Here is a 27,014-nt window from a genome sequence, read left to right as displayed (position 1 = left end):
CACTGGGCTACAGCAGTGGTCCCCAACCTTTTTTGCACTATGGACCGGTTACGTGTCAGAAATATTTTCGCGGACCGGCCTTTATATAAATAAATATATTTATATATTTATTTAAATATTTATATATATAAATAGGATGAAATAAAATGATACGACTGGCATAAAACCAAATATAAACCACATAAAAATAAAACGTTGAATTAGTGGGAGCACCGAGCTCTTTTCTCAGAAATGAGCCGTTCCCATCTAGGCGTAATCGGAGACAATGACACCCGAAGTGGTTAAGGTTTGTCTTTAAATGCAGGATGCTTGGTCTCCATGTGCCGAAGCAGGTTTGAAGGCTTCATTGCCTCGTTAGCTAGCCTTTCGCCACATATGCGGAGTGCACTTGGCGCGTCAGAGTCACCTGTGGCGATAAATCCATATTTTAAGTAGGACTCCAGAAATGTTCTTTTAAATGCAGCTTTCCTTTTCTGAGAAGTCGTAGCCTCTTCTTCTTCAGTGTCCTCATTGGACGTTTTTCCCTTTCCGAAGAAGCTTTCCAAACTTCTCTGTTTCTTGCTCATTTTTGCTTGCCTCGCGGGCTTGACTGTGGTGACATGTCACGTGACCGAGACGAGCGCCCTGTGTCAAGAGTCCTTATTTTTCAGATGCACCGACAGATGTAAGTGGGAGAGATTCGCCAAATTTTTTATATTTTTCAAAATAAATTCTTACTCATTTTTGCTAGCTTTGCGGGCTCGACTGGGGAAACATGTCACGTGACCGGGACGAGCGTCTTAACATGAATGAATTGATCGTCAATAAAAAAAAACAAAAAAAAAATTTTTTTTTTTTTTCCTGTGCGGCTCCGCGGCCCGGTGGTTGGGGACCACTGGGCTACAGGACAATAGGCAAGCAGCTCGGTGAGAAGGCAACAACTGTTGGTGCAATTACCGTATTTTCTGGACTATAAGGCGCACTTTGAACGAATGGCCCATTTTAAAACTGTCATTATATAAGGCGCACCGGACTATAAAGCGCACCATTAATGCATCATGTCAGATTTTTAATCCAAATCAAATCATTCTCCATTTTATCTTTTTTATTTCAACTTCAGATGCAACAAATTACTTTATAATCACAAAATAATGATCATAGTCTTTTTGATTCATGATTCATAGTCTTCAGCGGGCCACTAATGATTGATTTCATGACGCAATACTTCGGGCCAGTTTAAATTTAGGAATTTGGTCCATACAAAGGCGCACCGGACTATAAGGCGCTCTGTCGGCTTTTGAGAAAATTGTAGGTTTTTAGGTGCGCCTTATAGTCCGGAAAATACGGTATTAGAAAATGAGAGAAATTTAAGAAAACGGTCAATCTCACTCGGTCTGGGGCGCCATGCAAGAGCTCACCTCGTGGGGCATCAATGATCATGAGGAAGGTGAGGAATGAGCCCAGAACTATACGGCAGGACCTGGTCAATAACCTGAATAGAGCTGGGACCACAGTCTCAAAGAAAACCATCAGTAACACACTCGTCGAGGATTAAAATCCTGCAGTGCACGCAAGGTGCCCTTGCTCAAACCAACGCATGTCAAGGCCTGTCTGAAGTTTGCAAATGATCATCTGGATGATCCAGAGGAGGAATGGGAGAAGGTCTGATGAGACAAAAATAGAACTTTTTGGTTTAAACTCCACTCGTCGTGTTTGGAGGAAGAAGAATGATGAGTACAACCCCAAGGACACCATCCCAACTGTGAAGCATGGCGGCGGAAACATAATACTTTGGGGATGTTTTCTGCAAAGGGAACAGGACGACTGCACTGTATTCAGGGAAGGATGGATGGGGCCATGTATCATGAGATCTTGGCCAACAAGCTCCTTCCCTCAGTAAGAGCATTGAAGATGGGTCGCGGCTGGGTCTTCCAGCATGACAACGACCCAAAACACACAGCCAGGGCAACTAACCAGTGGCTCCATAGGAAACATCTCAAGGTCCTGGAGTGGCCTAGCCAGTCTACAGACCTGAATCCATCAGCGCAGGGGTCCCCAACCCCCGGTCCATGGACCGGTACCGGTCCGCGGAGCATTTGGTACCGGTCCGCACAAGAAAGAAAAAATAATTGCATTATTTCCGGAATGATCGTTTATTTTGAAAATCGACCGGATTCTCCCCTACATCTCGGTCACGCGAACGCCAGTTTGTCACCAACAAGCTAGCAAAATGAATAAAAAACAAACGTCTTTGAAAAGTTTCGTTGTGAAGGGGAAAAGGCTCAGTGATGAGACAGAACAAGAGCCGACGACTCCCAAGAAAAAGAAACCCGCATTCAATAGTCCTACTTAAAATACGGCTTTATTGCAACAGGTGACGCTCACGCACCGAGCCCACTTTGCATAATATGCGGCGGGCATTTCTCCATTTCATTCGCTATATATTTGTTTTTGTGTTGTATCTGAATCTTATTTGTTCATCCATGTTTAAACGTTACCATAGCGACCAGAGTCAAAGAGTGTTCGGGGCACAGTGGATATTACTTGTTTGCACAATGTTACGACGCTGCTATAGTAAAGTTGCATTGAAATTGTTTTTGTGCCAGTTGTATCATTTTACTTTATTGTATTTATTCGCCACACCAAAAAGGCCCGTAGGCCCTAAAAAAGAAATTTCCCAGAATAAGAAAACTGGATTAAAATCAAGGCAGAATATCCCGAGATCGCCACAAAAGCAATGAAAACCCTGCTTCCCTTTCCAACATCGTGTCTTTGTGAAGCGGGATTTTCTGCGGTTACAGTAACCAAAACAAAGCTACGGAAGTAATGGTGAGTTTTATTTTTATGCGCTTCGTATTTGTTTTTATGCCAGTCGTATCATTGTATTTAATCGTATTTATATATTTATTATAAATGTATTGATTATTTATATAAATGTATTCTTTATTTATATAAATGTATTATTTATTCATTTATCTATTTATATAAAGGCCGGTCCGTGGCGCAAAAATGGTTGGGGACCACTGCATTAGAGAATCTTTGGAGCTTGAAGTCCGTGTGGCCCAGCGACAGCCGCAAAACCTGAAGGCTCTGGAGGAGATCTGTATGGAGGAGTGGGCCAAAATCCCTGTGTTGCAGTGTGTGCAAACCTGGTCAAGAACTTAGATTCCATCACTCACAGTTGAAGAGTACCTATGATAGAAATTACAGACTTCTACATGCTTTGCAAGTGGGGAAAGCTGAAAAATCAGCAGTGTATCAAATACTTATTCTCCCCACTGTATTTGAATTACAATGACTTTTCCGCAATTACAATACAGTATATAATCATACCTACACTGTAAGTAGTAAGATGGCGGCGCGTGCACACGCTGCGGCCTCTCTCTGTCCCGAACGGTGTTTTGTTTTGTCGTTTAATGTGGGTTTGTCCGCCAGTTTTGTGTGTTCGTCTCGTCGTACCGGGTTGTGCTTCAAGTGCGGCGGGCTGGTTCTGCTCGACATCGGCGAAAGCGAGTTTTGTGGCGACCTGAACTTTGAAGCGGGGACATTAAAGGCGCTCGGTCTGCGCCGTCCTGGAGCGTCGCCGGACTCGCCTGCTATTCTTCCCCCGGTTGGGCGTCCGGGCCTGGCTGGCGGCCACCCCAGCTCGCCCGGCCGTGCCTTCCATTCTTCTGGCGGACGTTCGATCGCTGGACATCAACATGCCTGCTGAGTTCTGCGGACCGGACAGTGCGTAGCTGCTGTGCGTCTGGAGCGGATGGCGCGCTATCGGGCGGACCGGGCCATTGTACGAGGGGGAACATCGCGTGGAGGTGGACTGTGCGTCTACATCCGTGAAGAATGGTGCCGGGACTTTGTTGTGAGATGCCAGCACTGCTCGCCACTGGCGAAGTTTGTGATCTCCGGGCTGTTGGGGTCCTGAACTCTCTCCCCGTTGTTTTACTTGTGTGTTAATCGTGTGCTGTGTCTCATCACCGTGGGATAGGGGGAACGGTATTTCGGTTTCTTTGTGTGTCCTAGCATGAAGGAATTGACAATAAAGCTGATTCTGATACAGGCCATCCAAACACCCGAGTAGATGCAATTAGCCACAAACTGGGCGCGGAAAGGCTGCAGTGCGGTTTCTCCACGGAAGGAATGCCGGTGCACCGCAACTCACACCGATGGCAATCAACTGCGTCGCGTCTCTGGAAATCTCGGCCACAAGATCGCCGGGGTGGGGGTAGGGGGGTGCACGCTTAAGCGCTGAGTTTACGTGATTAAAAGAGAGCTATTTGTAAACAATACCCATCCATTATTTCACATTGATACGTATTCTGGACATTATTTCTGGGACTTTGGCTCTTCTACCATGGTTAATCACGTTTTGTTAGTTTTTTTTTTTTGGTCATGTTCTACTCTTTTTTTCGCCTTTCAAATGTTCAACTCATGCCAAGCTGTGTAATTAGCTGAAATTGATCTGTCTGTAGGTTGTAGATGTGATATTTCGTGAATTAAAAGGAAAAACGAGTTTGCTGAACGTTTTAAATATACCTGATTCACCTCGTACACCGGCGTCCGGAAAAAATCGAAGACTTGCGGACAGCTAGCGAACGACGGCAACGGCGCGCCAGTGTGAGTTCGTCAACTCCAATGCTTTCTATTCAAGACCGCGCCGCAGCCGTTCCGCACCGGTGTAAGTGAGGCAATGGCGGGCGGGCTAGGAGTAGCAGCTAGCTCTGTTAGCCGCTAAAGACACAGGCACTTCGAAAGCAACATGACCTAAGCCAGGGGTGGGCAAACTTTTTGACTTGCGATGTTTCTGTGAAGTAATAGAAATGACATGTAAAGGTCATGGCATAAAAGGTTTTTACTTTTACTAGGTAGTAAAGCATGGATATCCAAAAAAAGCTTTTTGAAAACAAATGCATTTATCAACGGCATTAAAAAAATATTTCACCAAAAAACTACTATCAGTGATTCTCATTAAATACGACACTGTTATTATGAATAATAGTTTCCATCACTTCAGCGTCTGCAGGTCAGCTTTATGAAATATGTTTATCTAATGAGGCGAAATCACATCAAACGGCAAACATTCTGACCAAATACATCATCTTGAAGAATCAGTGAAAGAATACATCTAAATAAAGTAATAACGAAATCAATATTATTGTTGGTCTCCCTTTTTTGCTAATGCATCATGGTCTGGAGTAAAATTTGTTGTGGTAATTCTTAGGATAGAGCCGAGGTGTCGGTCCGTTAACCAACATCTGTGACGGGCTTTGTTAACGTTCATGTGGCTGAACGTCTGCTCACACACGTAGGTCGAGCCAAATTGTCCACTCTTTTTTTAAACACTCGGCACTAGGGGTGTAACGATTCATCGATACACATCGATTAATCGATATAATGCTCTACGATTTATTGGCATCGATGCTAAACGTAAACATCGATTTATATCGCCGTGTTTGACCTCGGACATTAGACGCGACTTTATTTTGAAATCCAGTTCATTGTTGCTTGCTTCCTCTTTCCGGGAGCAGTACGCGGCGTGTTGTGTTGTGAGCAGAGCAGGCACGTGAAAGGGGAGCCGACAACTACGCGGCTCCTGGGCTGGTGCTATGGCTAGTGTCTAAGAAGACGAGGAAATTCGCTCCCCTTTGGGCTTCAAGTCATTCGTTTGGAAGCACTTTGGATTCCAAAGAAAAGATGGCTCAACGGACAATTAAAATTATTGTAAATAAATAGTTCAGTAATGCACTTTAAAGTTAATGGTATTACAAAATAAGAAAGAATATTCCATTTTTCTTTACTTATATGAGAAAAAATATAGGAATTTGATAAAGTTCAGTGTTAAAATAAGCACTTTGTATACTACAATACTCTTGTAATTTCCTAAATAAAGAGTTTGCAGTACCTTGTTGATTTTGCGTATGAATTGTTATAAATCAGGATATTGTTCTATATTTTTTATTTAAAAAATAAAAATATCGATCGTGGAGCACTATATCGTGATGTATCGTGAATGAATCACAGCAGGCTTTAAGATATCGGCAAATATCGTATCGTGATTCTTTGTATCGATATGATATCGTATCGCGACAAAACCCGCGATTTACACCCCTACTCGGCACTTCTTTCTTTTCCTCGGGCCACTTATTTTAATGGAAGGATTCCAGGGGGAGGTTTGTGGGTGGCATTAGCGTAAAACTGTATCTAAAAGCTCAGCGCGCGAATTACGAGAATGCTGACGTCACAGCCCACACTCGAAATTCGGCACTGATGGAAATAGAGTGCGGAGTACTACTTAGAACGTACACGCACTTGTGAGTTTGCACGAGCTTTCTGACACGGCTTCCGGGAGTAAATGCGCGGGCGGGCGCTTCCCCATCTATTGAGGAAACATAGTAATTGCAGGGATAATGACCTAAAAAAAAAAGTTTAATACAATTTATTCAGGTTTGGCGGGCCGGATTAAACGGCTGAGCTAAGCCCTCTCACCTTATCACCACATGGTGCAGGGACAACAACCTCCTGCTGAACGTCAGCAAGACCAACGAGATTGTTGTTGACTTCCGGAAGGGTCACACCCAACACCTGCCACTGACCATCAACGGCGCTGTGGTGGAGAGAGTGAGTAGCATCAGATTCCTGGGGGTGCAAATCAGTGAAGACCTCTCCTGGACCACCAACACTGCATCACTGGCGAAGAAAGCTCAGCGCCGCCTGTACTTCCTGCGGAAACTCAGGCGAGCAAGTGCTCCACCAGCCATCATCAGGAGACAGCGTGTGAGGCTGGGGGGCATCACATCTGACAACCGGACCACCAATACTGGAGCCCCTCAGGGATGCGTCCTCTCCCCACTGCTCTTCTCTCTCTACACCAATGATTTCTCCTCAGGTGACTCTCCTGTGAAGCTCCTGAAGTATGCAGACGACACCACTCTCATCGGACTGATCCAGGACGGTGATGAGACTGCGTACAGACGAGAGGTGGAGCGGCTGGTCCACTGGTGCAGCCAAAACCACCTGGAGCTGAACCCGCTCAAGACCGTGGAGATGACAGTGGACTTCAGGCGAGACCCTTCACCACTTTTACCCCTCACTATCCGCAGTAATACTATTCTCTCCACAGACACCTTCAAGTTCCTGGGAACCACAATCTCTCGGGACCTGAAATGGACCGGCCACATAGACTCTGTCCGGAAGAAGGCCCAGCAGAGGTTGTACTTCCTGAGACAGCTCAAGAAGTTCAACCTGCCGCGAGAGCTTCTGAAGACCTTCTACACTGCCATCATCCAGTCTGTCCTCTGCACCTCCATCACTGTCTGGTTTGGATCAGCCTCCAAACAAGACAAGCACAGACTGCAACGGACAATCAGGACTGCAGAAAAGATCATTGGAATCAACCTCCCATCTATCCAAGACTTGTACCTGTCCAGGACCAGGAAACGTGCAACGAACATCTCTACAGACCCTTCTCACCCAGGTTGCAGTCTGTTTGAACTACTCCCCTCCGGACGGCGTTATAGAGCTCGGTACGCCAAAACCAGCAGACACAGAGACAGCTTCTTCCCCCAGGCTGTTGCTCTGATGAACTCACACCACTCTTAGAGTCTCAGAGTCATTACTGTGCAATAACATCCTGCTCTTCACACTGTTTTTGCCATTTTTCACATGTCCTGAGTGTTGTTAGTCACCTAAATGTTGAACAGAGGGTGTGTTTTACCGAAGTCAAATTCCTTGTTTGGCACGCTCAAACATGGCGAATAAAAAACTCTTGAATCTTGAATCATGACCACATTCTACCGTGGCACGATTGAGAGCGTCCTCTCCAGTTGTATCGCTGTGTGGGGTGGAAGCTGACTACAACATGCAGTGCATAGTGAACACAGCTGGTAGGATTATTGGTGCTTCACTTCCCTCCGTGAAGGACATTTACACCTCCCATCTCACACGCAAGGCGACCACGATTGTGAGTGATGTGAGTCACCCCGCTCACACTTTGTTTGATCTACTGCCCTCTGGGAAGAGGTACAGAATAGGGGTGTAAATCGCGGGTTTTGTCACGATACGATATCATATCGATACAAAGAACCACGATACGATATTTGCTGATATCTTAAAGCCTGCTGTGATTCATTCACGATACATCACGATATAGTGCTCCACGATCGATATTTTTATTTTTTAAATAAAAAATATAGAACAATATCCTGATTTATAACAATTCATAAGCAAAATCAACAAGGTACTGCAAACTCTTTATTTAGGAAATTACAAGAGTATTGTAGTATACAAAGTGCTTATTTTAACACTGAACTTTATCAAATTCCTATATTTTTTCTCATATAAGTAAAGAAAAATTAATATTCTTTCTTTTTTTGTAATACCATTAACTTTAAAGTGCATGACTGAACTATTTATTTACAATAATTTTAATTGTCCGTTGAGCCATCTTTTCTTTGGAATCCAAAGTGCTTCCAAACGAATGACTTGAAGCCCAAAGGGGAGTGAATTTCCTCGTCTTCTTGGACACTAGCCATAGCACCAGCCCAGGAGCCGCGTAGTTGTCGGCTCCCCTTTCACGTGCCTGCTCTGCTCACAACACAACACGCCGCGTACTGCTCCCGGAAAGAGGAAGCAAGCGACAATGAACTGGATTTCAAAATAAAGTCGCGTCTAATGTCCGAGGTCAAACACGGCGATATAAATCGATGTTTACGTTTAGCATCGATGCCAATAAATCGTAGAGCATTATATCGATTAATCGATGTGTATCGATGAATCGTTACACCCCTAGTACAGAAGCCTGCGCTCCCGCACCACCAGACTCACCAACAGCTTCATACTCCAGGCTGTTGGGATCCTGAACTCTCTCCCCCCTCCACCCTCGGCTGCATAACGTCCTGGCCTTTTGGGCCCTGTTGGCTGCCTTGCACTACTCCTGTACTTTTGCGCTATATCCTGACTGTCTGCTGTATGCACAATTGCTCCATTTCAATCATGTTGCTCTTATTTATTTGTTATTTATTCATTGCTCTTATTATTCATTGTATGTGCCTTCTTGTTTTTACTTTTTGTATTGTTTACTTGAATGTTTCGTTGTCCGTGGACCTATATACCGTATTTTCCGGGCTATAAGGCGCACCTAAAAACCTTAATTTTTATCAAAAGTCGACAGTGCGCCTTATAGTCCGGTGCGCCTTATATATGGATCAATACAGTAAGCAGCCGCTGGCTGATTTCATTTTCCCCCGTAGAAGAAGAAGCGCGCGGTAGAAGAAGAAGCGCGCGGTGCATGCTGGGATATATGACTGCGCGTCCCCCGTAGAAGAAGCGCGCGGTGCATGCTGGGATATATGACTGCGCGAGGCGCCGTCTCATTCCATTTGTTTGTTTACGTACAGACCCCAAAATGGCTCCTACTAAGAGACACGCCTACGACGCAGAGTTCAAACTCAAGGCAATCAGTCACGCAGTAGAACACGGGAATAGAGCAGCAGCCAGGGAATTTAACGTTAACGAATCAATGGTGCGGAAGTGGAGGAAGCAAGAAGACGACCTGCGCCAAGTAAAGAAAACTAAACGGAGTTTCCGAGGGAGCAAGGCGAGATGGCTACCGTTGGAGGACAAACTCGAACAGTGGGTTGTTGAACAGAGAGCAGCAAGTAGAAGTGTCAGTACAATCACTATTCGAATGAAGGCAACAGCGCTAGCAAGCGAACTTAACATTAACGATTTTAAAGGCGGTCCTTCTTGGTGCTTTCGGTTCATGAAAAGACGTAATCTCTCCATCCGCACACGGACTACTGTTTCACAGCAACTGCCAAAAGACTACCAAGAAAAGCTGGCCACTTTCCGCGCATATTGCAAAAACAACATTACTGAAAAAAAGATCCGGCCAGAGCACATCACCAACATGGACGAGGTTCCACTCACCTTCGATATTCCTGTGAACCGCACTGTGGATAAAACGGGAGCACGCACGGCAAACGTTCGCACCACAGGGAATGAGAAGTCCTCCTTCACTGTAGTTCTCGCTTGCCAGGCTAATGGCCATAAACTTCCACCCATGGTTATTTTCAAGAGGAAGACCTTGCCAAAAGAAAACTTTCCAGCCGGCGTCGTCATCAAAGCTAACTCGAAGGGATGGATGGATGAAGAAAAGATGAGCGAATGGTTGAGAGAAATTTACGTGAAGAGGCCGGGTGGCTTTTTTCACACAGCTCCGTCCCTATTGGTCTACGACTCCATGCGCTCCCACATCACAGATGGTGTCAAAAAACAAGTGAAGCACACTAATTCAATACTCGCCGTCATTCCGGGTGGATTGACAAAAGAACTCCAGCCGCTAGATATTGGTGTCAACAGGGCATTCAAAGCTAGACTGCGAACTGCGTGGGAACAGTGGATGACAGAAGGCGAACACACGTTCACCAAGACAGGGAGACAGCGCCGGACGACATACACCAATATCTGCCAGTGGATCGTAAATGCCTGGGCTGATATATCAGTCTCAACTGTGGTCCGAGCTTTCAGGAAGGCAGGAATTGTCACTGAACTGCTAGACCAGTGATCCCCAACCACCGGGCCGCGGATTATTATTATAAAAAATAATAAAAATAAAATAATAATAATAATTTTTTTTTTTTTCTCATTGACGATCAATTCATTCAGGTTAAGACGCTCGTCCCGGTCACGTGACATGTTTCCCCAGTCGAGCCCGCAAAGCTAGCAAAAATGAGTAAGAATTTATTTTAAAAAATATAAAAAATTTGGCGAATCTCTCCCAATTACATCTGTCGGTGCATCTGAAAAATAAGGACTCTTGACACAGGGCGCTCGTCTCGGTCACGTGACATGTCACCACAGTCAAGCCCGCGAGGCAAGCAAAAATGAGCAAGAAACAGAGAAGTTTGGAAAGCTTCTTCGGAAAGGTAAAAACGTCCAATGAGGACACTGAAGAAGAAGAGGCTACGACTTCTAAGAAAAGGAAAGCTGCATTTAAAAGAACATTTCTGGAGTCCTACTTAAAATATGGATTTATCGCCACAGGTGACTCTGACGCGCCAAGTGCACTCCGCATATGTGGCGAAAGGCTAGCTAACGAGGCAATGAAGCCTTCAAACCTGCTTCGGCACATGGAGACCAAGCATCCTGCATTTAAAGACAAACCTTAATCACTTCGGGTGTCATTGTCTCCGATTACGCCTAGATGGGAACGGCTCATTTCTGAGAAAAGAGCTCGGTGCTCCCACTAATTCAACGTTTTATTTTTATGTGGTTTATATTTGTTTTTATGCCAGTCGTATCATTTTATTTCATCCTATTTATATATATAAATATTTAAATAATAAATATATAAATATATTTATTTATATAAAGGCCGGTCCGCGAAAATATTTCTGACACGTAACCGGTCCGTGGTGCAAAAAAGGTTGGGGACCACTGTGCTAGACAACAGCAGCGACACCGACTCGATTAGTGACGACGCCGACGAGACGGAGCCGGGCATGTTGGATCCCGTAATCGCCCCACTGTTTAATTCGGACACTGAAGATGAAGAATTCGAGGGATTCACGGATGAGGAATAACTTGATAAAGTGAGCTTTACATGTTTTTTTTGTGTGCTGTGTTGTGTGACGTTTGACGTTAACGTTTGAACAACGTTGAGTTATTTATTAGGGGTGTAACGATTCATCGATACACATCGATTAATCGATATAATGCTCTACGATTTATTGGCATCGATGCTAAACGTAAACATCGATTTATATCGCCGTGTTTGACCTCGGACATTAGACGCGACTTTATTTTGAAATCCAGTTCATTGTTGCTTGCTTCCTCTTTCCGGGAGCAGTACGCGGCGTGCTGTGTTGTGAGCAGAGCAGGCACGTGAAAGGGGAGCTGACAACTACGCGGCTCCTGGGCTGGTGCTATGGCTAGTGTCCAAGAAGACGAGGAAATTCGCTCCCCTTTGGGCTTCAAGTCATTCGTTTGGAAGCACTTTGGATTCCAAAGAAAAGATGGCTCAACGGACAATTAAAATTATTGTAAATAAATAGTTCAGTAATGCACTTTAAAGTTAATGGTATTACAAAAAAAGAAAGAATATTCATTTTTCTTTACTTATATGAGAAAAAATATAGGAATTCGATAAAGTTCAGTGTTAAAATAAGCACTTTGTATACTACAATACTCTTGTAATTTCCTAAATAAAGAGTTTGCAGTACCTTGTTGATTTTGCGTATGAATTGTTATAAATCAGGTTATTGTTCTATATTTTTTATTTAAAAAAAATAAATAAAAATATCGATCGTGGAGCACTATATCGTGATGTATCGTGAATGAATCACAGCAGGCTTTAAGATATCGGCAATAATCGTATCGTGGTCCTTTGTATCGATGATATTGTATCGTGACAAAACCTGCGATTTACACCCCTATTATTTATATATTGTTATTGCTTTGCACTATTTCGAGTGTTACTATATTGTGATAGCGCTAACGTTTGATTTACCTTAACAGTATCAGACTGTTTTTTACGTGTTTATTGAATCCAGGAAAAGTTCCCCTCCATTATGTGATATAAATGTTGCACTACATGTTATACCCTGCTGTTGTTAAAAGATAAATGAAATACCACATCACATAAAACAGCTGTTTATTCATATTGGAAGTAAACGGAGTTGTCAGAACGCTGGTTTGTAATCTATAAATAAAGTTTAACTGACCTATCTGACTGTTTTGTTGACATTCCCTTTAGCGCAGCTCCATCTAATGCAGTGGTTCCCAAAGTGGGCGGTACCGCCCCCCTGGGGGCGGTGGAAAGATCTGGGGGGGCGGTGAGGAAGAAAGGGGCGGTAGGGGGGCGGTAGGGGGGCGGCAGTCGATTTGTACACAACACGCCGCTCTGGCCCAGTCAGATCCGACAGCATAGACTACAAAAGCAAAAGCTCAGGTTTGTAATTTCAAGCTTGTAATGTTCAGAATATTATCTTATAATAAAAACCGCATTCTGGCGGTCAACATCATCTTGAGTTCAAGTCAACATGAAATTGGGGACTCGCCAGAACGCGCCGTGTTGTGTTGAGCTGGTTAGGGCAGTGGTCCCCAACCACCGGGCCGCGGACCGGTACCGGTCCGTGGGTCACTTGGTACCGGGCCGCCAAGCCGCACAGAATTTTTTTTTTTATCGACGATCAATTAATTCAGGTCAAGACACTCGTCCCGGTCACGTGACATGTTTCCCCAGTCGAGCCCGCAAAGCTAATATGTGGCGACAGGCTAACTAACCAGGCAGTGAAGCATTCAAAACTGCTTCAACACATGGAGACCAAGCATCCTGCAATAAAAGACAAACCTTAAATCACTTCGGGTGTCATTGTCTCCGATTACGTCTAGATGGGACCGGCTCGTTTCTGAGAAACAAACTCAGTGCTCCCACTAATTCAACGTAATGGTAATGATATTATAAATGTATTATTTATTTATTTATATAAATGCATTATTTATTTATATAAATGTATTATTTATTTATATAAATGCCTTGGGGGGGCGCTAGGAATTCACTGGGGAGCCAAAGGGGGCGCCAGCCTGCAAAAGTTTGGGAACCACTGATCTAATGAATACATAACGTAACCCCAGCCTCTACTGTAGCGTCTATTCTATGCGCCTTATAGTTCGGTGCGCCTTATATATGGATAAAGTTTTAAAATTAGCCATTCATTGAAGGTGCGCCTTATAGTCCGGTGCGCCTTATAGCCCGGAAAATACGGTAATATAATATAATATAATATAATATAATGTCTTGTCACCGTGGGATAGTAGGAAACGCAATTTCGATCTCTTTGTGTGTCTTGACATGTGAAGAAATTGACAATAAAGCAGACTTTGACTTTGACTTATCTTTCTTGATTCGGTTGGGCATTCTGCTTGTTCTGCGGGCTCGGCACTCGGTCACTTTCCTCTTCACAGTGCGGTCACCTCATTGGCCACCAACGTCCACATCTGCTTTGCGCCCCGTGGACGCCCTTTTGCGATTGGCCACCTCAGTGGAACGACAAGGCCTCCTCCAAGAAACACCTTCAACCTGAAGATTGTCAGCAGCGTAAACTAAACCACATCAAGCAACTCAAGTGCACAGCAATGATGTCCGTCAGAGCTCAAATGGCACTGTTAAAATGAGAAATAATGGACAACACATTTGTCATCTTCTATGCTGGAGCTACAATTACAAACACTTACTCTATATTAACCAATAGTACTCATTCATTTGTGACTTTTTTCATTTCTATGTGACCTATAGTTGATTGATGCATACTACAGCTAAACTGTCATTGATTTTTAAAAAGGACAGGAGAAAAAGTGTCCCAAAGTAACTTTTATTAAAACATGGTTGCACAAGACAAGCAGAGGGAACCAAATGTTATGGATTTCCTAGACTAAGTTTACAAGCACCAGTCCATCATTTTTCAAAGCGGAAGACCACCTACGCAAATCTACTAACAGTACGACTCAAGTTGAATAGAAAAAGTAAAGCGTACTTTACCTCACAAATGTTCAGCCAGGAAAAGAAATGAGGAAAAAAAATCCTTTTGTTTGTAATCTTGGAATGACTTTTTTTTTCTTTTTTTTGTTACGTGGTACTCTAGGTACGGGACCAATCCCTGTATAACAGAGAAGAACATGTTATCCAAGTCTTGAATTCTCAGATGAAAAACCAAAAGAAAGTTGACGAACAAAGCCTTCAAACGAGAGCCTCCCTTGTGTCTCCTCCTACTCTAGGTTGAAATTAGCAAGGAGTCCAAAAGAGTAGAGATTAATATTGTCTCGTCATTTTGAGGTGTCCCAGGGAGATTTGGTTTAGCATCTCCTGGGGACTCCAATGGCTTCAGCAGAATCTGAGGGTTTCTGGTCAGAATTTCCTGCAAACTGGCTTTGGGCCAATAGAATCTGAGGGCTTCTGGTCAGAATCCCCTACAGACTCCAAGAGCTTCTGGTCAGCAAAATCTGAGGGCGTCTGGTCAGAATCTCCTACAGACTCCAAGAGCTTCTGGTCAGCATTTTAGGCAGACTCAGAGTTTTTGGTCAACATCTTGGGCAGACTCTGAGACATTTCGGTCAGCATCTCCCTCAGACTCCGAGAGCTTGGGGTCAGCGTCTCCTGCAGACTCTGAGGGTTTCTGGTCAGCATCTCCTGCAGACTCTGAAAGTTTGAGGTCAGCATCTGCTGGAGAATCTGAGAGGTCTGGCTCAGCGTCTCCTAGAGACTCTGAGCGCTTGTGGTCAGCATCTTCTACGGTCTGCTCGAGATGATGCAGCCTGGTTTGGGATCGGGTTTGTCGGATGGGGACATGGGAGGATGGAGGAGTTCTCTTTTTTGCAGTTTTCCCTGGCATTCTAGGAGCGGGAATAGATTTGAGCTTGGCCGATGTTTCGCGGCGTGGTTCTGGAAAGCTCCTCGGGTTTTCATCATCTGGTTTGGCTTCACAAGTTTTAACATGCTGAGTTTGCGACGCATGTGCTGGCGTGCTTTCAGGACCCTCTCCATGTGGACTCGCAACACAAGTGTCAAGCAGAACTCCCTCAGGTGCTCGCTCGGGGGTGGTCTGCAAAGACCAAACTGATTTGATTAGGAGCTCTGATTCGGACTGCAATTGGAGCCTTTCTGGCAATGCGGAATCTGGCTGAGGAGATTCATTTGAAGGTTGAGCTGCAGAATGCGCCACTGGTTCAGTGATAAATGGACCTCTTTGGGTCTCACTTATGTCTACTACCCCTGACTTTGACAAGGACAAGGGTCCCGTCTTGTCCTTTGAACTGTAGAAGATACCAAATAAATCCTGGGCTTTAGCAGCAGCCAGGTTAGTTTTTGGTTTGTCAGACTTCTGAGCGCCATCCACCATGCTGAAGGGCGGCGGTGGTTTGACAAATACCATGTGAGTCTGCTCACTCTCTGGGACACCGGGAGCGGCCACATCTGGCTCCATGTCCACCATTTCCACTTCAATGGGTGACTGAACAAATTGCGACACTTGGGGAGCCGGATTAACAGGCCTCAAAGGCAGGGGAGTGGCCCAGTTAACCTCAGGCCTCAAAGTCAGGGGAGTGGCCCAGTGAACCTCAGGCTTAACCTCGGGTCTCGATGGCGGGGGAGTGGCTGAGTTAACCTCAGGCTTCGACACGGGTTGAGTTGGTTTGCTCGCTGACGAGGCTGGTTTTGACCCAGGTAAAGAGCTGGTGTCCGATGGGATCGAAGGGAACTGAGGCGGGGCTGGTCTAACAACGCCTAGGGTAGAACTTGACCTAGGTAAGGATGAGCCCAAGCCCGACGGTGCAGAATGGAATGTGGTCAGCACTGGTCTGACAAATGCGAGGGTGGGACTCGATGCTGGGAACACTGCTCTGGGATCAGACAAAAGGTGAGACTGAGACACAAGTTGGCCAGGCTGGGACTCGGTTTTGGAAGCGGCTGGATTGAGGGTGTCCCGCTTGGCTTCCGGCAGTCTCTCAAGAGGAGGAAAAATGGCTCTGTCCGGTGTGGGTGAGCCCTGACGAACTACGAAGGGGTTGCCGGTGCTAAGAGCTGCGGGTTTTATCACAGTGCACTTTCTCCTCTGAGCTGCAGGAGGGGCCGAAAAGTCGGCAGGCACTGGCGACGGGTTGGCGCCACTCGACACCCACGGCGCCAATGAGCTGCCGGTACCAGATAACTTTTGCGCAATTTCCTTAGCGAAGGCCACAGACTTTGCAAACGAGTCGTCATTGGCATCTTGTTGGTCGTCCTTGATGAACTCGGCAGCCGCTTTCTGGGCATCTTTAGCTAGCTGGTTCTCCCGTTTCTTCCAGGTGAACTTTCCGAGGGTCGCTGGCAGCTTTGCGGCGTCCGGGTTCTGCTTGAGTAGTTTGGCTCTCATGGCCAGACTGGGTCCGCAGATGACTTTGGGCGGGTGGTAGGGCTTGAGCACAGCTTCCACTTGCTCTGAGGCACTTTGCACGTTCTTCTCCTTGTCTTGTTGTTCACGCTGGTGTTTGTCTAACTTGTGTCTGTCGTCATGTTGTGGCCGGCGCTCGTACTGCTCTTCTTCCTGCTTGTGATTCCGATACCGACGTCCTTCTTGGCTTTGTTTGTGTTGTTCTTGCTCATCTCTCCTCCAATTGGGCCTCTCCTCTTCCTCTACAGCCCAATGGCACTTGTCACTTTTCTTCTTGGATCTCAATTTGTCCTCCTCTTCTATCCTGGCATAACAAGACATCCTCATAGTTTGAAGATCATTTTCCCTCTTCAACACTTTGGCTCTCTCTTCCTCCTGACCAGCTTTGGATGAGGCAACCTCTGTGCCAAAGTCCTTTTCACCTTTTCTCTCCTTTTTGCCTTTGGTTTTCTCACCCTTGTCTTCTTCATGTTTACATTTTTTGCCTGTCTGGTTGGAGGCCAGCCCAGCTTGGCGATCCAGATTCCTTCTCTGCTCATAGAGGGGATTCTTGTGCATTTTTTTCTGAACAAGTGGATGAGAGAAGAAAAAAATGGTAATGTCAAAGATTCCCAACGACAGGCTGTGGAATAGTGTGAACTCAGATGTTCTGAATTCAGTGCAGAATGGAATTGGGCCAATCAGAAAGACGCCAGCAAATGTGTCACCACGACAACCACATGCAATACAGCTGACGGCCAAAAGCAGGAGCCGCCACCTTGCTTGCTTTGCTTGAGGGTTAGGGCAGGGGTTGGGAACCTTTTTGGCGGACAGAGCCATACATGCCCATTTTTTACAAATAATTTCCTGTGAGAGCCATACCATTTAAAAAAAAATGATAGGCTAGATACAATTAAATGCATGTATTTTAATTAAGACCAACACATTTTCGAGTGTACTAATGTATTCTTTTTAATAACATCACCAAAAGAGCCGTATCTGGCTCGCGAGCCATAGGTTCCCGACGCCTGGGTGAGGGTGAAAGACACTCCAAGACGCTTTACACGTGGCTCTTATCTCCGGCCTCGGGCCAAAGCCTCACAAGTCACATATCATACAGTAATCCCTCGTTTATCGTGGATAATTGGTTCCAAGACCACCCGCGATATTTTCCTCCCACATCCCCAAAACATGCTTGGTAGGCCGATTGAGCACTCCAAATTGTCCCTAAGTGCGAGTGCAAACGTTTGTTTGTCTCTGTGTGCCCTGCGATTGGCTGGCAACAGGTTCAGGGTGTCCCCCGCCTACTGCCCGTTGACGGCTGGGATAGGCTCCAGCACACCCGCGACCCCCGTGGGGATTAAGCGGTTCAGAAAATGTGTGTGTGTGTGTGTGTCACATATGTAGATGTAACTAAAGTATACTGTAAATATGTTTTTAGAACTCTTCTATTATTATAACAACTTTTTTATAACAAGGTACAAGTGTACATACTGTAAATATGTTTTTAGAACTCTTTTACGATTATATTTTTTTTATAAAAAGGTACAATACTGTAAATATGTTTTGAGAACTCTTATTATAACAACTTTTTTTATAACAAGGTACTGCAATTGTGTGTGCACTCCCTGCCTTCTGCTGGCGTGTGGGAAACTTTCGTGCCATAATTCCTCAATTTAGAAGTTTTATTTTGAATTTTTGATTTATTTTTTTAATTTGGAAAAAAATCTGCGATGTACTGAAGCCGCGATAAATGAACCGCGATATATGGAGGGATTACTGTATTTGTTTCAAAAATTGATACTTTTGGTCAGTCAACACATGTGGGTGTTACTTTTACAAATGATTGAGCAATCTAAAGTGTGGCTTGCGCAATGCTAACGATTGAACAAAGCTGCCATTTTGGGGGTCCCCGGCAAAGTGATGCTTTTGGACATATGAGGATTCTGCCCAATGCCAAAGTTAAAGCTAACGTGCCAGGTCAAACTCGCAGAGTTGCTGTCACAGGAGGCGACACAGGCGGCTGTTCAATACCTTGTAGTTGTCGTTGTGGCCGTGAGTGGTGACATGCTCTTCTGCGCAGATTGCGTCTCCAAAGAACTTTTCACACAGCAAACAGAAAAATCCGCGCACAGGAAATAAGAACTCAGAACCTGCAAGATAGCACCACAATAAATGTGACAGAGTCAACCAGGAACCTCAAGACGTCCCAAACGCACGCATGACCAGATGATAGACATGAGGTACCTTTGGCCGGTTTCATTAGCTTCTCTTCAGTCTGTGCTTTCTTCGCTGCTTGGGTGGGTGAGGAGGCCCACGGACGCTCGTAAGGGTCCAGAGTCTGGAAAAGACCCGGAGGCAACATCAGCTTGAAACTGGCAAAAAGAGCAAGTTTGGTCACGAGATGTTAAAAAGACAGGGAGACGGGGGGAAAAAACAAAACAAAAAAAACCTGCCAAAATTCAGATAGGCCTCGAGTTTGGCCCAACAGACGACATCCGGAAATCTGACAGAATTAACGACCATTTGGCTAAGTCATGACATGTGACACATACTCAAGTAAAAGTCCAAAAAGGTCAAGCATGACAAACCTTGCGGTGGGTTTTGCTATGCAGGTGGTTAAAAAAATCAAACATGGATCCCGAGATGAGGTTACAGCTTTTGCACCAATGGTTCCCAGCGTCGTAGTATTCAAAGGGCTCAGGGGGCGGAGTCGCGGGAATGAGCAGTCGCCGGTTTGCTTCTGACACGTCCTGCTAAGAAATAAAGATATGATTGTGAGCATTGCTGTGATGGCAAAAGGTTTGATCACAACATTCAAGTGTTGTTTTGAAGTGTTCCATGAAGAGCTTGTTGATTTGTTTGTACCTTCAGGGAGATGCCACCGCCGCCAGCGTCATTTTGTTGGCGCTCGCCATCTTGTTGGTGCTCTGGACTGTGCTGCATGCGGGACCTACTTATATCGGGCTTGGCCAGCGCGTGGGCTTCCTGCGCCACCCGGGATGTCGAACGGGGACGGTCAGAGGGTCCGAGCCCCAGGATGAGCGCCACCTTATCGATCTCACTGCGCTTCTTCTCGGCCACCTCGTGCTCCTTGCGCAGGTTGGAGATCTGCATCATGATGTCCTCCTGCAGGAGGCTGATCTCCTGCAGGAGCGGGTCTTTGTGACCATCATTCTCGCGACGCTTCTTCCTCAGCAGCTCGCCTGAAAGCACAAAAAAAAAAAAAAAAAAAAAAACGCCACTCAGTCGGTTGTCGCAATGCTTGAGAGGCGCGCTGGCTGCAAAGAACACAGCAGGAACTGTCAGTCATGTCAAAAGGCGTGTCGGACAGGCCACGTGTAGATCAATCAAACAGCGTAGATGCCAACACTGAGCAGACCGAAACGCATTGTGATCACTTAGAATTGGGGGCAAATTCCTGAGCGCGATTTTCGGTCCAGTGTAATGCGCCAAAATAAGGCAGGGAAGACGAAAGGGAGCAAGAAGAAAACAAGCGTTCCGAGCAACGCATGTGCCAAGTGGGTCATTAGCTTGCTGCCGACACTCAGGATGACGTCTCACCTCGCCTCGCCGGCTGGCTCAACTAACTATTAGCAAAGCTCCACTCCGAAATAAGCAGCCAACGCTGACCTAAAGGCCATCATACACGGTCCTAATCCAGAATCTTTTTGGCTGACTACCTTCATGCCACAGCACCGTCAGTCCTAATGCAGTCACCCTTAATGCAGTCACCCTTCAAGACAGTTGGCATCTGGCCTTTGAAGGTGCCCACAAGTATACGTCATGACGGACACTCCCGCTGGTGTGCGTGCATGCGCTACCTTGTTGCTTGCGTAGTCGCTCCAGTTCCTTCATGAGGTACTCCTTCTTTTTCATGCGCTGCTCTCGCTCCTGTCTCAGGTTCTCCCGCTCCTCCAGAACCTGAAAACCAGGTCATCGGCAAGACTCTTGGCGATGGCAAGGGGAGAAAGCGCACCAACCTTCTGCTTCTGGCTTTCGTTGTTCTCCTGCTCTGACACCTGACAGAAAGCCGGTCCCGCTCCCTTCCCGGAGATCCAAGGAGTCTTTACGGCACCTGAACAACAAACCAAGGTCACCCTTCAAGGGTCACGGGCCAAGCTGGGGCTGCAATTAAAGGCCCCGGATGACATTTATCTTTAAATTGATGCCCGCCCCCAAAGAAACAAAAGCAAACAACAGGGACATTTTCACTCAGTGACAAGTTTCACTCGTTGCTTTTTCCCTTCCGAGATTTACTTGTCATCCAATCAAACGGACAACCGGCCCTCGGCTAAGCGGACACCGACTGACCTTTAACCTCAGGAAGTGCCGACGGCTGGGGCTCAGCTGCATGGTACGGCAGAGCTTGCAGGAAGTTGTTGGCACTGGGCGTCGGCGGGAAGTTGGTGGCGCCAGGTGTCGGCAGCAAGCTTGGGGGCGGGTACAAAGGTGGCCACTGCGGTTGCGCGTATGGCAGGAAGTTCCTGTACTGGCCGTAGCCCGGCGACAGATAGCTGGGCGCCAGCATACCTGGAGCATGCGAGGGCGGGTAGGAGGGAGGGACGGCCACGGTCGCAGGGACGGGCGTCGTCGACAAAGGGGCTGCGGTGTCAATGGCGGCCGTTTGCTGAAGCACCTCACTTATAGCGCTACCGACATCTTTGCTCCAACTGCCCGCACGTCTGGCGTGGCGGACCCGTTTGTCGTCGTCCTCCTCTTCCTCATCTGAGCTGCGGCTGCGCCTGCTGCGACCTTCGTCAGAGCTGCCGGAGGAGTAACGTGTACGCCGTCGCTTGGGCATCTTATTTCCATGCAAGCGCTCCTTGGTCCTGGCAGCCAGTTTGCTGATCTCTGTCACACCCAGATCCAAGCCAATGGTCTTCAAGAGGTTCTGAAGCTTCTGGTAGTCTTCCAGTGCCTGCTGATCGTTCTCCTCGTCCGGCGGCGGTTCGGAAGCATGGGAAACGGAGGCGTGAGCCGAGGGGGTCCAATTCGTACAGACCTCGCCAGCAATGGTAGGCGAGACCACCGGAGGTATGGTGGCTGGCAGCAGATCGTCGTAGAGAACGTCCTCCGTGACATCGCCGTACAGATCAAAGGCGTGGTTCTGGAGTGGCTCGGGCGGAACCACTATCTCGGGTTCTACCGAGTCTCCATACAGGAACTTCTCCTCGTCGTCAATATCAGTGGCCAAACTCTTGGCTTCTTGGGCCACCGCCGCCAGGTCCAGCAAATTCAGGATCTCCTTGATTTCCGCGTTGAAGTCGGCCCGCTGCGACATCTGCGGGTCGGACCGCAGCTCGTTCAACACAGACGCCACGGCGGCCGAATCCATTCCTTTCACGGCCCGCAGGAGCTCCTCCGCTACGTGAGACAGGCCCGAGTCACAAGTCTGAACGACACAAACGCACACACAAAGTCACCTCGTGAACAAAGACGGCATGGGGACCGGCACCAGAACTATTGGCACCAAATTGCAGTCGGTGTCCTTTGGCACAGTCCCAAATACAAAAGGTGGTCAGCTCAAGTTTCTGAAGCCTCCTTTTGGTTGCAAATGTCACCAGTTGCGCAGCCCGTGAGGAAAAAAAGATGTTAGCAAAGCAACAGAACCACGGCGCAGCTTAAGACAGGACCAAGTGACAAAGGACGGGATTGAAAAAGTCGCTTCAAGTCGCCACCTTAAGGAGGCCATGCTGGCCGGGTGAACGCGCATGAGGCAACGCCGCTCACTTTCACTGCACCACTCAAGTTTCAAAGCAATCGCAACTTGAACAGTCGCCTTCTTCAGCACAGAGCGATTCAATGTGCCGATGTGACTGAGTTTACTACAAGGCCAGTTAGCTTCTGTCGAGGTACTTTTGGGTACTTTGGAAAGGACCATCCATCCATCTTCTGTACCGCTTGTTCCCGCAGGGGTGGCGGGTGTGCTGGAGCCTATCCCAGCAGTCATCGTAGGCGGGGGGACACCCTGAACTGGGCCGGCCAATCGCAGGGCACACAGAGACGAACAACAATTCGCACTTATGGGCAATTTGGAGTGCTCAATCAGCCTTGTTTTAGGGAGGTGGGGATTCCCGGAGGAAACCCACGCAGGCACGGGGAGAACATGCAAACTCCACACTGGGTGGAATCGAATGCGCACCCTCCGAACCAGTGCACCACCGAGCCACCTGAAAAGGACCAGGGCGCGTTCAATGTGTATATTCAATGTGTTCAATGTGGTCATCGGAAGGAACGCACCCTGACCAACGGTGAGTGCTCGTAGTCGGAGCGTTTCTTGAGGATGGACTTGGTGGGCAGACACAACAATTCTTCCTGCTCCTTCCTGCGACGAGCCACTTCCAGTTCGCTGAAAGGTTTGGCACGGGGGCTGCTGGAGCTGCTGCTGGAGCTGCTGCTGGAGCTGCGCCTCCTGCTGTGACTGCTGGCCCGGCTTGGGGCCCGGCTTGAGGCCCGGCTGGACGCCCGCCCTCGACTGCGCCCTCTGGACGTGGACCGAGACTTACTGCGCCGCTGGCTGCGATGGCGGCTCTTGCTCCTTGCGCGACTTCTGCTGCGGATGCAACTGCGGTCCGGACTTCTGTCTCTGTGGCGACACACACAGCCAATGTTGACATCCTCCATTTCCATGGTGGGCAATCGGTCTCTGAGTGACATGTTTGAGGGATTTTCTCCAAAACGTGTGACCAGCACGCTTAAAATATTCTCCAAAACAAAACCATTAAGGGATGACCATTGATGAGTTATTCATTCACTGAGGTTGTTGAGGCTTTTGTACATAAACAAGATTATGGTGCGTGTAATATGATCTAGACCAGTGGTTCCCAAACTTTTGCAGGCTGGCGCCCCCTTTGGCTCCCCAGTGAATTCCTAGCGCCCCCCCCCCAAGGCACATATGGAAACAAACACCTCTTTCTTGATATTTGGTTTGCTGCTGTGGTCCCCAACCTTTTTTGCGCCACGGACCGGTTACATGTCAGAAATATTTTCGCGGACCGGCATTTATATAAATAAATAATACATTTATATAAATAAATAAATAATACATTTATAATATCATTACCATTACGTTGAATTAGTGGGAGCACTGAGTTTGTTTCTCAGAAACAGAAAAATTCTGAACATTACAAGCTTGAAATTACAAACCTGAGCTTTTGCTTTTGTAGTCTATGCTGTCGGATCTGACTGGGCCAGAGCGGCGTGTTGTGTACAAATCGACTGCCGCCCCCCTACCGCCCCTTTCTTCCTCACCGCCCCCCCAGATCTTTCCACCGCCCCCAGGGGGGCGGTACCGCCCACTTTGGGAACCACTGATCTAGACATATGGCTGGGGATCAAACCACCAACCTCTTGGTTGGGAGAACGCCACTTTACCACTGAGCATGCTGCCGCGAGGTGTCTGCGGTTCTGGTAGCCCAAGCGGTAGGTATGGCGATCTGGCCTGTTTCCAGATATGAAAGGCTTTTGACATTTTGGGAAAAACTGGGGAGTGAAGGATTGGCAATGCACAATGATTCACGCATGTGAATCGGCAATCCTTCTCTCGTTCCTTACTGGCTCGCAGTCACCATTAAGGGGGGGGGGGGGGGGGGGGGGGTATTGATCCGGTAACAAGCGATGTGGCCGTTCCAGCTAGACCAGGGGTGGGCAAACTACGGCCCGCGGGCCACATCCGGCCCACGGGACCGTTTAATCCGGCCCGCCAACCCTGAATTAATTGTATTATTAAACTTTTTTTTTTGTCATTTTGCCTGCAATGACTGCGTTTCCCCAGTAGATGGGGAACCGCTCGCCTGCGCATTTACTACCGGAAGCCGTGTCAGAAAGCTCGGTGCACACTCACAAGTGCGTGTACGTACGTACTCAGTAGTACGGACATGGCGCACTCGCGCTCTATTTGTATCAGTCCCGAATTTAGAGCGTGGGCTGTGACGACAGCATTCTTGTAATTCGCTCGCTGAGCTTTCAGATACAGTTTTACGCTAAAGCCACCCACAAACCTTCCCCTGGAATCCTTCCATTAAAATGAATGGCCCGAAGAAAAGAAGTGAGTGCCGAATGTTAAAAGAGTGGCCAATTTGGCTCGACGTACGCGACTTGACGTTTAGCCACATCAACCCGTCACAGATCGAGGTAAACGGATCTCTCCTAAGAATTGCCACAACAAATCTTACTCCAGACTATGATGCACTAGCAAAAAAGGGAGACCAACAACACTGTTCCCACTGAAAATGAAGGGGAGGCTCTCAAGTTTGTTGTAAAAAAATGCATTTTGAATATGATTTGTACACATAGCAGGGCTTGAAACTAGCGACCATTCTCATTTTCAAACAATGCAGGATGCTCAAGGACATTGATGCACCACCTGTTTGCGACTAATCTTAACCTGTAAAGTTCTTAAGGCTTACTTTAAGGAAGTGTTTCCCGTTTCCTCACCTCTGTTACCAGGTGTTTGTGAGTTAAAACTCTGCTCTGATGTTCAGATACCCCTCACCGTGTTGCCGTTTTGATTACTTTATTTGGATGTATGCTTTCACCGATTCTTCAAGATGATATATTTGGTCAGAATGTTTGCTGTTTGATGTGATCTCATAAGATAAACATTTTTCATTAATCTGACCTGCAGGCACTGAAGTGATGGAGACTGTTATTCATAATAATAGTGTCGTATTTTATGAGAATCACTGATAGCAGTTTTTTAGTGATTTTTTTTTTAATGCTGTTAATAAATGCATTTGTTTTCAAAAAACTTGTTTGGAATATCCATGCTTTATTACCTACTAAAGGCCAAAATCTTTTATGCAATGACCTTTACAGGTCGCTTATATTACTTCACACAAACACTACGTCCATCTGCTCCTGGTTCGGCCCTCCGGTCCAAATTTAGAACCCAGTTCGGCCCGCGAGTCAAAAACTTTGCCCACCCCTGAGCTAGACTGTCATTTATGAGAAACGTTATCACATTGCTACGTAGGTTTATGAGCGAATAAGAAGTTCGGACCTGTCGTGCTGACGCGGAGTCGTGGAGCTGGTCAGCTCGTTGCCCACCGTGATGACGAGTTTGTGGTCAACGGGAAGACGATGGCAAGGAGACGGCGACCTCTGCAAACAAGTTTGTCATCGCGTCCGATAAACTATTTTCATTGAACACTGCAAAAAAACTTGAGACTTTTTTTTATCTCTTCGTCCCGCTACCGAGCACAAGCCCGGAACAAGCCACTCGTGTGCAAAACCGAAAGTTGCGCGTGTGCGTGTTTGATTGCTCTGACCTCTCGGGGCGGAGCAGCGGAGCGGTGCTGCCCGCCTCGGTGTCCTGCTGAAGCGGGAGGATAGTAGCTGCGGTGCGGCGGAGGGCGATGGTAGTCGGGGTGTCCGCGGTGGTGGTAGTCCGAGTGGTGCGGTGATCTGGCCCGATTTCGCTCATCGCCTCTCGGATGCGGGTGCAGCCGCGGCGGCGGCGGGCCGCAGTTGTCGAAAGGCGGCCCATAAGAGCCCCTCGGCGGAGGCCGACCGCGGAACATGTTCCGACGAGAACTAACAACGATCGAACCGAAAGCAACAGACGCTGCCGGTCCTTGCGCACGGCTTTGTGCTGAAAAGTGGAGCCAACAAAACCACAGGCGGAAGCTAAAGCTTCGTTTCGACAATGCGATGCTTACTAGTCTAGCTAGCCTCCTCCTTCTTTTTCTTTCAGTGGCAGTTGGCCCGCAGCATTCAGATGCATCACCGCCACCTACCGGTGTTGTGCTTGATTTGGTTCCCCCGTGAGATTTTGTTCCCCCTGCCGCGGGAGCGCGCACGCCTTGTTTGGAAAGCGAAAAACCGATGTCGTACGGCGTCAGCACTATGTTGTTTTCAATAAAAACATGAAGAACTCACGTTTGCGTCAGTCAATTTTAATTTTTAGAAAGGATTATTCTCATTTGATGTCCTTAAATTCATCCGCGTTCTGCCATTGAAGCGGGGTGCATTCAAAGACCAGTCGTACAGACGGAACACTCATTCACTACACCAAAAAGCAACAATATAATTACGTGAGCTCTTTGCATAAACCTCGATGCAAAGAAACTCCTCTTTTTGGGTACAGGCTACAAGGAGTATATATTACAAAGGAGACTTTCTACTTAATTG

The 27,014-nt window shown here is 47.0% G+C and overlaps 1 protein-coding gene across 6 annotated transcripts; it reads right to left on the bottom strand.

The window, feature by feature from the left end:
- Nucleotides 1–13,772: 13,772 nt before the first annotated feature.
- znf318 (zinc finger protein 318) lies at nucleotides 13,773–26,562 on the bottom strand. 6 transcript variants are annotated; one of them, XM_037272067.1, is made up of 12 exons: nucleotides 26,153–26,558; nucleotides 25,885–25,985; nucleotides 23,124–23,469; nucleotides 21,195–22,275; nucleotides 20,864–20,958; nucleotides 20,705–20,804; nucleotides 19,749–20,086; nucleotides 19,472–19,636; nucleotides 19,128–19,221; nucleotides 18,915–19,033; nucleotides 16,137–17,465; nucleotides 14,333–16,088 (listed from the first exon to the last, which is right to left on the bottom strand). In XM_037272067.1, the coding sequence occupies exons 1-12, from the start codon at nucleotides 26,402–26,404 to the stop codon at nucleotides 15,042–15,044; spliced, it is 5,067 nt and encodes a 1,688-aa protein (XP_037127962.1). In that variant the 5' UTR covers nucleotides 26,405–26,558; the 3' UTR covers nucleotides 14,333–15,041. The 6 variants fall into 6 exon arrangements, with proteins under 6 accessions (XP_037127965.1, XP_037127962.1, XP_037127961.1 ...); XM_037272070.1 differs by lacking the exons at nucleotides 14,333–16,088; nucleotides 16,137–17,465 and adding an exon at nucleotides 13,773–14,056 and having other exon boundaries at nucleotides 26,153–26,562; XM_037272066.1 differs by having other exon boundaries at nucleotides 14,333–17,465; nucleotides 19,472–19,633; nucleotides 26,153–26,559.
- Between the last annotated feature and the right edge of the window lie 452 nt (nucleotides 26,563–27,014).

This window comes from Syngnathus acus, chromosome 15 (genome assembly GCF_901709675.1).
Source record: "Syngnathus acus chromosome 15, fSynAcu1.2, whole genome shotgun sequence".
Classification (NCBI taxonomy): domain Eukaryota; kingdom Metazoa; phylum Chordata; class Actinopteri; order Syngnathiformes; family Syngnathidae; genus Syngnathus; species Syngnathus acus.
The sequence above is the reverse complement of the archived record's forward strand: the minus strand, read 5'-3'. Positions and strand labels throughout refer to the sequence as shown.